At 33.0% G+C, this 12539-nt stretch overlaps 1 protein-coding gene and 1 non-coding gene across 2 annotated transcripts; one reads left to right on the forward strand and one right to left on the reverse strand.

Moving 5' to 3' along the window:
* Positions 1-41: 41 nt before the first annotated feature.
* Positions 42-4566, reverse strand: LOC115978411. The gene is made up of 2 exons (XM_031100430.1): positions 4251-4566; positions 42-851 (listed from the first exon to the last, which is right to left on the reverse strand). Exon 2 carries the CDS (start codon positions 819-821, stop codon positions 240-242), a length of 582 nt encoding a protein of 193 aa, XP_030956290.1. The 5' UTR covers positions 822-851; positions 4251-4566; the 3' UTR covers positions 42-239.
* A 4386-nt stretch (positions 4567-8952) lies between these two features.
* On the forward strand, positions 8953-9049 carry LOC115978450. Its single transcript, XR_004088734.1, has one exon. It is a non-coding gene; the product is annotated as a small nucleolar RNA snoR1 (small nucleolar RNA).
* The last annotated feature ends 3490 nt before the right edge of the window (positions 9050-12539 follow it).

Raw genomic sequence — 12539 nt, forward strand, 5'->3', positions numbered from 1 at the left:
TCTTCAAAAGAAAAATGGCTTGTAAATTTTATAAGCTAAATCCTTGCAGAATCATAGAAAAGCACCTCATTTTGCTCAGCAAATTAAACTAAGCCAACCTCAGTGAGACCTATATATCTATACCCCACAGCATAAGGGTTAATAGTTAATACTTCAAGACTAGTAAATACTTATAGAAGAAAAAAAAATCAAAGACTACTAAATAGTAAAAACAATTGTGTTTGCTAACTTTTTCTTCCCTAATTTCCCTTACCCAGAGATTGAATTCCAGTGAAGGAAACCCTCCCAAAACCCAAATGACCAACCTGATACAACTCTAGCCAAACTCTCTCAGCTTCAAACCTTGCACTACCGCTTTCCATTCCCTCTTCTTCACAAAACCCAGATGCAATATCAGGCAATATATCTTCCTCAACTCTCTTCCTTCTCACATTCCCAATATCTCTCTCCACCACCACACATCCACTACTTTCACTCCTCTTGCTGCATTTCCTCTTCGTTTCCAGCCTGCTTTGACTCTGACCCTTCTTCTTTTTCTTGAACCCCAGCCACAATCTCCTCCCAACCATCCACGGAACTTTCACAAATGCAAGAGCAAGAAAGTTCACCACCGCACATGGACAACAACAGAGGGCTACACAGTCAGCTATCAATCCAGCAGTGCATGCTTTGCAGTGCTTGCCAGAGCACTCGATCTGATCTCCCCCTGCACCATCTTCAACGACGCTGTACCGGCTCTTCCTACTACTGGTTGGTTCAACTCTTGAAGCCTCTAAGTGGGTCCCATTTTTACGTGAAACTCGAGGTGGGTTCTCCTCCATTTGATTTCTCTGATTTGATCAAGTTCAACCCTGCAAAAGATATTGATGAAAGAGAGAGAGATTTCAAACACTTTTTCCCCTTCCCCTCTTTAACATTTCTTTCATTCTCTCTGTATCTTAGCACTATAAAGATTTCCTTGTAGGCTTTGTTTGTCATACATACGTATTGGGGCGTTGAAATGTTACTTCATGCATTTTTATCCGAGTAAATTTCCAAAAGGGTAAAAGTAAAACGTAGAAGAGTTAGTGTAATTATTGTGTGTGAGAGAGAGAGATATAGCCACGCGCCTTGGGGGGAGAGTGTTTAACTCGACTGGGACTTTGGTCTCTTTGGCTTTGTTTGGGGGTTGGGGCACAAAGTACCTTGTTTGGGTACTTGTAGCTGAGTGTTATAATGTTACCTTAATTTTTGGTCTGGGATAGAGTGATTGACCCTTGAAACCAAGGACAAGGGCACAAAGTATTCACACTCTCTATTAAAGACGCGCGGAAATGCATCTTTTGCTTCATTTTTTGGGATATTACCTAAACATAGCAGTTTTTGGCAGATAAAACAACCAATAAGAATGTTGTGATGAGATGAATGCCCTTGTGAAGTTGTGTAAACCAGTGAATGAAAAAAGCTATAGCTGTCAGCTCTAACTCTAATGATGGTTGCCAATAACTCATGGAGGTGATTGGGTTCAAACTTCAAACCCAACAACTGTGTTTGTGATGGGGGGTGGGAATTTCTTTTTAATAAATGTGGTGAAATCTTGTGGTCAATTTTAATAAATAGATATTAGTAGTAACATTATGTTTGGACAATCTTTTCAGGAAACTTGATGAATTGTGATGGGTAGGAATATAGACCTATCATTTTCATTATACTTTCATTCACCATCATTGTTTGCCAATTCAATATAAGTTTGTAGAAAAAGTTAATGTAATTATTTGTGTAACAAGTTGGAGTGGTACACAAATGCACAATGGTAAAATAGATTGATGCAGAAGATGTATGTGATGCTGTCACAAGGGGGATAACATATTTTTCCTTGAATAAAAAAGGTGAGATTGATAATGGAATGTGACTGAGACGAGACACATAATGCAGAGGCCTAATTCATGAAAAACTTTTTCCCTCATTATATTTTTGTAAATAGAATGATCATTTCATGTCTCATGCCTAATTTAGCTTTGCAACAATACTTGGCCTGTCCTTATGTACAGGCTCTTCATCTTCAGCATTCCATTGTCAAAGAATAACATCAGCTTTTTATGGAAGATAATTACTAACCCCAACTCTTTACAGTCTGGCCCTAGTTGTCTCCTTCATTGTCAATATTCAAACTGGTTCTTGGAAAATCTTATCCATCCCTACCCCACCTTTCCCGGCCCCACGCAAAAATAGTTTTCAGGACATAAATAAGACAATGAAGTGAATTAATTACACTTGTTACTACAATTATTATCTCATACTGTTTCATTATTATGATTTACTAGTGTTCAATGTTCATTAATAGCAAGTTAATTATCAAATATTATATTTAATGCTCTTTCTTAGTATGAAATATAATTTTATATGAATTCAAGGTTGTTCTTATCTCAGCTTTTTCTGTAACTTAATTTTTTGTGAGTGAACATTTTATTCCTCTTGAAATATAAGTATATATATATATATATATATATATCTCTTTTTGTTGTGATTGTGAGAGTGAAATTAAAGGACACCCGTGTAGTATGACAAAGAAAAAGGCAGGATACTAATCAATTTCCTATTTTTTGAAACATCATGAGCTCTGGTTCAGGGAAAAAAAATTAAAAAACATCATGAAAATGTATTGTCAAAATCAAAGTCACTTTTACGAGACTATAGTCAGTGTTGAAATACCCTCAGCCTATAATTTTTGAGTCCAGAATACGGCTGTTATTTCCAACTAAAAATCTATATAAGTAATAGAACACCTATTTTCGTAAATTGGATAGATTAACTGCAAGGCCATTGGGCCTTATGGTTAAAAGTTTCAGACAGGAAGTGATGGTGGTTGTACAGTGCCAAAGATTAGCCCAACAACATAGCCCGTGAATGTGATGAAAGAGCGATCTAAAAGAAAACAATGAACCATGCAGTAGAGGACCCACAAAAGAAAGTTTCGTTCCAATTTTATCGGATGTCCCCGAAGGGACACCCACAAAAGAAAGTTAATTAATACATGCAATAGGACAAACAACAAGTAATTGTATTTTTTAATCACAAACAACATTGTTGATAAAATAATTTTTTGTTTCCAAGAGCAAGTTTGACTAGTGTTTATTGAAAATTCAATTGTACTGCCATGCATAGTAGGAAACAAAATTACTAATTTAAAGCATTTGTCAGGTACGATGATGCTTATGCCAAACCCAATACTATTTTCCATTTTGTGATTTAAAAATTTTAAGATTAATTATAAATCTTCAACAAATTAATCAGTTCAGGTCGGTCACATTCAAAAATATCTCAACGCGTATCTGTTGTGGATTTAATTTGCAAACTATCAACTTAAAATTTTCCTTGTGAAATAAAAAATAGAAAATATAGTTCAAAGCAAAGTTAGAGTTGGTAAACAGTATAAACTGTACAACAAACCCACCCCTCCATGTGCTAGCTTCTTGTTTTATATTACTGTTGTCATTATTACTTAGCGTGCTAGTTGATATTCTCTATTATCTATATTTGTCAACTATATAAATTTCATTTATGTGGCTCCACAGTTGGAATGATGTGGTGCTTATGTCAACAAACTATTCTGCTCCAGTGAACCTTACTACGCTGGCATGAACATTTTCCTAATACCATACATTTAGATATTCTTCATCTAAGGATAGTCTTGAGTTTGTGAAAATTTTGGTTGATCTTAATTGGTGGCTTTGTATTCCAATATTGTGACTACCTAGAATCACCTAGCATGCATTTAATTAACTTAACGTGAATCCAAATCAAAGGTTTCCAATTGAAATTTCACTTGCATTGCATACATGATGACTCGATGAGTATCATTAAGAAAATGAACTGAAAAAGAGGCAGAACCCAGCTCAGTAATTGCAGGATTCTGAGTATGTTGAAATGATTGTGACAATTTTAGTCTTTACTAAAGGAAATATTGAGAATATTTCACTTTGAAGGAGCTGAAAGTGAACACTTTAAAGCACTGGCTAATGCATCAATGGACAATGGTGGTGGTAAGATCTAGTATAGAACTTACTTTTAGACAATACAAACAGTTCTAGCATGAAAATAGATATTGTATATACTGTATATTCATCCAAAAAAAGCACATGAACTACCTGACCATTGTAGACAAATATTCGAAGCAGAAACAAAGTTGCGTGTAAATGTGAATGTGTATTCATATAAAAAAAGAATGTGGGTTATGATTCTTATGAATATGTAACGAAGAAAATACTAACCTTGGCACAAGAAGGTACTGTTGAGAATCCAATGTAGCTGCTCACTGCGTCTTGAAGATATTGGTATTTGCCAAATGATTCAACTTCAATGTTGATTTTGGAGGTAAAACTCTCAGTCTCAGCTGTGTGAGAAAACAAACACAACTGCGATCTGATCTGGAGTACCTAGATGGTTTAAACTCTTGTTTATCTAGCATTTCTGCAATCAGAATCTGTCTGTCTCTGTCTCTCTCTCTCTCTCTCTGCCTTTTATTAATCTATTTTAGTTACTTCTAAACCTTTCTTAATACTAAAACTAAAAGCAAAACATTTTCTTATAAGATACTCTGGAGGAGTCAGAATATAAAAACTCTATGCATAGTATATGTGTGTACGTCTGTGTGTGATTCTCCGAGAGAGAGAGAGAGAGAGAGAGAGAGCTATGAGATGCGAATTGGTTTGATGAGTACCGATGACAGGGAATATAGGGAACTGTTCCTCTTCTACCTAGCTCTTTTTCCACTTCTTCCTGCAGTTTGATTTTTTTTTTTTAACTTTTTATGAGTCATGCACGTGCAGCCACATTCATCTTCGTCTAAAATAATAGGAAATACAGAAATTGACTAGGACAATGTGGTCATGGGGTCTCCACGAGGGCCTGTCAGGAATTAATACTAAAACTAACTAATACAGCTTAATAAGGACTTTGACATATTGTATAAATTGTAAGCAGTGTATCTTATCTGTTTCATCTTTCGGCTATAGCAAATCAGGCCCATAAACTATTACAGCTTTTTAACATGGTAATTTTATACTATCTTTTCTGTTTCCTTTCCTACCTAAAGCAAATTGGATTCAAGGCATTCAAACTATAGACCAAAGTAAAGCTGCCATGCCCTAGAAAATAAGAGGAAACAAACAAGGGATGGAAAAGTAAGGTGTATTTTGGTTTATACACCGACCAACCAAAGTTCTTCAATTCCTAGGACCAGAAAGATTTTCATTTTGGCATTGTTGAGAACCGACCAAGCAAAGTTTTTTTTTTTTTTTTTTTTTTTACAAATGCTATTTCGGGTGTTCACCTATTCATGCATTTTGATGGTACAAGTGTGACCTACAAATGAAACATTATATTCATGAACATCTTATTTATGTCGTTAATCTGAAAAGAAAAAAAAAAGGGCAAGTTGAAGTTCCGTATTGTCTTCCAAACTACAGCACTAGTGAATCTTGAGGAATTAACCTATTGAAGATCATCAATTTAGTGGTCCTTTAGGGAAGATCTATTAGTACACAACATTTTTCACAATTGTGGACAGAATTTGTTGTTTTCAAGAGAAATATTACTTTTACTAAAATGTATTATTGACATCACTTTTATTATATGTCATTAGCAATTACTATATATTTTTTTAGTATTTGTGCGGAAAAGAAAATGACCCAAGACTTATTGTTACCAATTTACTGCTTGTGTACACTCTTTTTGCCACCGCTCTTGTTAGTTTCCACATTAGAGAAGTTTCAAGTCCATTATATTATTCTAATCAAGATTTATTGTATGGAACAAAACTTAGATATAATTCATTAGGTATTGAACCTCATTCTCATTTAGGCAATCTTAGTTATTTGAATTTTCATCAATACTCAATCGGCATGTGCATCTTCCTTCTTTGCCCAACATTCAACTTTCTTTTTCATCACATGTCACTACCACCCTTAGCCGATCGAGTTCCTCCGACCATGCCATTGATTGGTGTTATTAGCTTTTTTATTTTATTTTATTTTATCACGTGTCTTTTCCACTCTCAACCAAGTTTTTCAAATCGCCTCCAATCAGTAACCTCAACAAGTATGAGTTGCACTACGATTACAAATGTGACTTTAATCATTATGCACCTGTTTGGCATCTAGCCTTCATTCCAGTTTGTCATTTGCGCTCCAATCTCTACCACATTTTTATTTCAAACTCAAGTTATCTTCAATTTTTTCACCTAAAAGTTTAAGGGTGAACGTTAGAGATATAAAAAACCAAGCCCATTATATTATTCTAGTCAATGATGATTGTATTATCTTGGACCAAGTTCATAGTAATACGAATTATAATCCTACTAATACACATTATCTTACCATTGCAACCCTAGGGACTTAGTTCAAGGCTCGATTATAGTTAGACGACTATATGTACCTTTCAATGGATTTAATAATTTTAATGTGACATGTAGAGCTTAATAATAAATACATAGTCACTTGCGGTTTTTTTACCGTGCGTGTAAATTGATAAGATTGAATCACATTAATTCTTTGCATTTTCTCACTCTCTTTCTTATTGTTATCTTTTCTAATCTTAACATATTATTTGAAATTATGGGTTGTATTTCCATTTTCTCTCTTCTATCTTATCCCTTATTCTTGTTCTCTAATTCTTCCTTAATGTCACAGTTGATTTTATATTAGGATTGTACTCTTATTATTTACAATAAATTTATGTACACAACAAAATTCACAACTCTTTTTATAATTGTTGACGTGACAAAGTTGTGATTAATGTATAATAAAAATAATGTTAATAGTATCATATATTCTCATGTAAAAATGATATTGTACTAATCATAATTACTTTTATAGATATTGTGGGGGAAAAAAAGAGAGTAAATTTATTGTATTTAGCATTATTGTATTACTTATTAGTTGTTAACAGTGGTTGTCGAATCTTAGAGACCAGGCACCCAACTCTCTTGTACTGTACCAGACAATTGTCGGCAAAATCAATTTTAAGGATAGAGATTCACACTGTTTCAACTTTCAATGGTCACTTTCAAGTTGGCCTTGGCTTAGATCTTAATAAATTGGGACCCATGACCCATCTATAGATTCTATACAAGTGGATTGGTAAAGCTAATGATGTATATAAAAAAATCCTTTAATTTTTGAGAAAAAGATGGAACTAAATTCCCTTTGTTTGCAGCATTAGTTTTCGACAGGATATTGTGGACGAGAAATCAAACGATTTTTCAAGAAGCCTCTACCAATCCAAAAATGATAAGCAGCTGATATTCAGAAAATTTATACCATCACTCGGGAAGCTTTCCACTTCACAAAATCCCCAGTTTAGGTTCCACCACAAGTTGGTTGGTACAATTTGAAATTTGATGTTGCTATAAGTCCCAATAGAGCCTTAGCAGTTGTGATTTGTAGAAATGACACACCTGACATAATGTCTACACTTTACTACTTCAAAAATCCTCTCTTCACTTGACTACTTGAGCCTCTACTTGAAGAAGCCCAAGCAACTCACCTAATAGTCACTTCGGCTAAGGAACACAAACTAAACTTTGCAATTTTTGAAGGATATTCCATATCACTGATTGATGCAGTGCAAAGCCCCTCTGCCTCTTCCTCTAGCTAGTTCATTCTTTGTGTTGGGATATTATTTAATGAGAGCTTACATTTAAATTTTTTTGCCCATAGTCTTGCTAAGTGGGCTATTTTTTTTTTTTTTTTTTTGGTAGTAGATATGGGTCCCTATTCATCTTCTGTCTTCTTTCTAAGGTTTTTATACTGGAGGAAACGGATTGGGGCCTTCCCCTCATCTTTCTTTCTAATAATAGATACTTATTCATTGAAAAAAAAAATTATTTATATTACAATAACTTTAGGTACACAACATTTTTTTCACAACTGTTAACATGATCTATTATAATTGGTGTATATTGAAAAAGATGTTAGTGGTGAACCCAAGTATTAGAGATATTCTCACATCACAATAGATCATGTTAATAGTAAAATAAATTCAGAAAAATACTGTGTACCTAACACTAACATTACTTAATTTGTACTAATGTCTTTTAATTCAATTATTGTCTCCATTTTCATATTATAAGCACTTGTATTATTGTCTAAATCTTTGCGACAAAACTTGACAGTACACTACATGGTACTTTATTCATTCACTCAATATTTAAAACACCAATATACACACTTAGAACCAACTACTTTACGGTAAAATTTCTTGAAGTTTAGGGAAATGTCAGAAATTCTCACATATTTTTAAAATAGCACTTACCCCCTTATGGTTTTTTTTTTTTTTTTTTAATTTCATAAAAATTTTCTTATTATATAACCAATTTGATTAATAAATATATTATTTTGAGATAATTTTAGTCTTTAGATGAGAATTTAATTTGAAAGAGATGTATTTCGATTTAATTTGCCATTTAGGGATATTTGCTATATTATAAATTAAAACCTCATTAACATTTTCTTAAATCTCGATGGAGGTTATTTTAATTTTTTATATTTACAAATGTAAGATTTTTTTTTTTTTAGAAGAACAAATGTAAGATTAATATATGTAAATCAGCTAATTTTGTTTTATTTTTTGAAATTGTAGGTTCATTGGGCCTATAGATTGTACATGACAAAAGAAACCCTCCCTGCACTTGTCTTTTGGGGGCTAATTGGGCTTTCTCAATTAAATAGTCTTTCCAATTAAGGTAATATCAGCCCACTTAGATATGGGCTCATTAGGGTTCAATTAGCTTCGATTGAAAAAGCCCATAAACAAACATTCTATAAATACTACAACCTCTCGTTCTCAGAAACACATCTCTAAACCCTACTTCAGCCGTAGGTTGCCTCTCTCTCTCTGTGTTTTTGTTTTGTGCATCTCTGTGCGTGTTTTTGTTTTGTGAGGGAGTTTCAATTTGTGTATGGATATGAAATGGGCAAAGATGATGATTGCATGAGTTCTGACACCTCTTGTATGAGAAGAGCTTATTCAATAAGCTCTTCCTTGAGCAGAGACAGCAACATTCTGAGCCCCCACCCTTTCTGCTTTTATGCTTTTTTTTTTTTGTTAATTAAACTGTTTGACCTAGATCTGTGTTTGGACAAAGTTTTGTTTCCTGCAATAATTTCCTAAGCTGTATTTGATTGTCTCTCTTCTTATGATTCATGCTTAAATTGTTTGCTGGGATTTGATTGAAAGAACAAACTTTTCCCTAACATTTTGAGGGAAAATGGAATTTTACTCTTTATAATTAATGGGGCTTCAAATTAATCTAATGGGTTTCATTGGTTACAAATTAAAATTTGAATTTTTAAATGGGTTTCAATACAAACATTTGTAACTAATCTAAAAGTTAAAAGCTTGTATTGAAATAGATTGAAAAGTTTAGTTTGAGACCATCCTTTCATTTATAAGGATTAATTTGTAACTTAGAAATTTTAAGAGGTTTAATTTGAGATGCTCCCTAGAATGTTCTCTCTTATTTCTTTTTTTAATACTTATGTATTGTACCTGTGTTCGTAGATGTTGAGTGTATATTACCTCTTAGAAGAATAGGTTTTGTGCAATGAAATGAGAGGCTAATTCTAGTATTCAAAATAAGTATCTATCATCACAATTGAAATTTGAAATGACCCAACAACATTATATTACGGTTCAATATTCCATTCTAGTGCAAATTTCTTTAGGAATTGACATTGAAGGATAAAGAGCAAAACTATTTTGTGTCTTCCAAGAAATCGATTGTTTAAGTTAATAAAATTGAAAAGATTGATGCATGAGAGTCCTAACCTTTTAATTATCAAATCAAGGGAAAAAACGGTTCTTATTACCAGAAAAGATCATCTCAATTGAAATGATCCAATAACTAGGGGCTTGGATTTAGTGGTGGATTTTCATCATATTTTGGAATCCAATACACCTTAAATGGATTTAAGTGGGGATTGTATGAAATGGAAGTTGATGGAGAACGAAAATTTTGACATCGTTCATTTTCCTTCACCTTTTCTTGGACATGTATTTACCTCTTAGAAGAATAGGTTTTGTGCAATTAAATGAGAGGCTAATTCTAGTATTCAAAATGAGTATCTATCATCACAATTGAAAATGACCCAACAACATTATATTATGGTTCAATATTCCATTCTGGTGCAAATTTCTTTAGGAATTGACATTGAAGGATAAAGAGAAAAACTATTTTGTGTCTTCCAAGAAATCGATTGCTTTCGTTATTAATGGAATAAATTGAAAGAACTGATGCATAAAAATCTTGACCTTTTAATTACTGAACTGGGGAAAAAAGAGTTCTTGTTACCAGAAAAGATCATCTCAATTGAAATGACCCAACAACCAGGGGCTTGGATTTAGTGGTGGATTTTCATCATATCTTGAAATCCAATACACCTTAAATGGATTTAAGTGGGGATTGTATGAGATGGAAGTTAATGGAGAATGAAAATTTTGACATCGTTCATTTATGAGTTGAGAGGCTCATTTTCCTTCACCTTTTCTTGGACATGTACTTACCTCTTAGAATAATAGGTTTTGTGCAATGAAATGAGAAGCTAATTCTAGTATTCAAAATGAGTATCTATCATCACAATTGAAAATGACCCAACAACATTATATTATGGTTCAATATTCCATTCTAGTGCAAATTTCTTTAGGAATTGACATTGAAGGATAAAGAGTAAAACTATTTTGTGTATTCCAAGAAATCGATTGCTTACGTTATTAATGGAATAAATTGAAAGGACTGATGCATGAGAGTCCTAACCTTTTAATTACTGAACCAGGAAAAAAAGAGTTCTTGTTACCATAAAAGATCATCTCAATTGAAATGACCCAACAATCAGGGGCTTGGATTTAGTGGTGGATTTTCATCTTATCTTGGAATCCAATACACCTTAAATGGATTTAAGTGAGATTGTATGAGATGGAAGTTGATGGAGAATGAAAATTTTGACATCGTTCATTTTATAATGAGTTGAAAGGCTCATTTTCCTTCACCTTTTCTTGGACATGTATTTAGAAAGTTAAGACCCTTCGGCAAGTTCCACTTTTTGTTTGGACTGCATTATGGGATAAAAATAAAAGTTCTTGTTATGAGAAAAGAAAAGTATATTTGGACCTGGAGAGCAGTCCTTAATCTTTAGGCCGAATGTTAATTTGGTCCCTAATGAAAAATTTTAGCCTGATTAACGGTCAAAATAAAAAATTATTTTCACACCACCTAAGATGGCATGTATACTGCCACATAACCTAAAAAGTAAAAAACTTAAAGTTCAATTAAAAATACAAATCGAATTTGGTAAGATTTATATCAATCTACCACTGTAGTTCTTTCCAATTTCCAAATTCAAGTAAGAAAATAAAAAATGAAGGGATTTTTAGAGGGAAAAAAACTGCACCTGCTCTAAAATTATTTTGCTTAGATTCGCATCTCACTTGAACCCTTTCTCACATATCTCACAGAAAGTAAATGTCCTCATCAAGTAGTTCCATCATCCATGACATTGAGTTCAACTATTTTTGAGAAATTATTCTCAAGTTTGAACTCTTTGTCTAATGGCACATGTTTAAATGAAACTACATATCCGATGAGAGTGTCAAAGGGGTTGTTAGGTTGGGTATGAATTTGGTTGCAGGAGAGGAGGGCGGCTGTTGACGATGATTTGATAGATGGCGAAGATGATCTAAGACATGTCCATCTAAGTTGACCAAGGTAGAAATTTTCATTTTGATGATCTGTGTATAGAAATTATATATTTTTTGTTGAATGCGTTGAATATGTATATAGAAATTTGTATTATTTTTGTTGAAGCTTTTTTTTTTTTTCAATCCTTCTTTATGCTCTTCCTGGTTGGTTTTGTTTCTTTTTTGTTTTTATTTTTATATATATATATATTTTTTTTGTCTTTGTAGACATGGCATCTTAAGTGTATAAAAAAATATATATTTTATTTTAATCCGCAACATTTTCCTTCCATCACTTAATAACAATGATTATTTTGACGTAATACTAAAAAATTAAGAATTAAATTGACACATTTAAAAGTTTAGGAACCACTGACAACGCAACGTTTAGGTCAGGGTGCTCCAACCCTTAAAAATTAATTAGGAACACCCTAAAAATAATTAGGAACACCCTCAAAATCCCCCGTACCTTTAGAAAAAAAAAATTAGTAGGAATATATGCATCAAGGTAGATACTCACATACAACTTCGGCCCCCCCTCTCTCCAAAATCTAGGGCCCCATCATCAAAATTTCATCAAATCAACCCAAAGAGATCACAGTAGTCAACAACCCGTAACAAGAAAAACCTTAAAATAGAACAAAATTTCGGTCTAAACAAAAAAAAAATACATAATATAATCATACCACAAATCTAAAATAACAAAACATAAATCACAAATTCCCAATTTTACCCATTTAAATCTCTCCCTTAATTTCACTCTCTCAACTCTTATTCTTCCTCCAACAACTGTTGTTTTTTACCTGAATCCTTTATTCCTTTATGCG

Source organism: Quercus lobata, chromosome 2, assembly GCF_001633185.2.
Source record: "Quercus lobata isolate SW786 chromosome 2, ValleyOak3.0 Primary Assembly, whole genome shotgun sequence".
In the NCBI taxonomy this organism is placed as follows: Eukaryota; Viridiplantae; Streptophyta; class Magnoliopsida; order Fagales; family Fagaceae; genus Quercus; species Quercus lobata.

Excerpts from the sequence above, each read along its gene's own strand:
- LOC115978411 (XM_031100430.1), bottom strand. The coding sequence starts at position 821 with ATGGAGGAGAACCCACCTCGAGTTTCACGTAAAAATGGGACCCACTTA.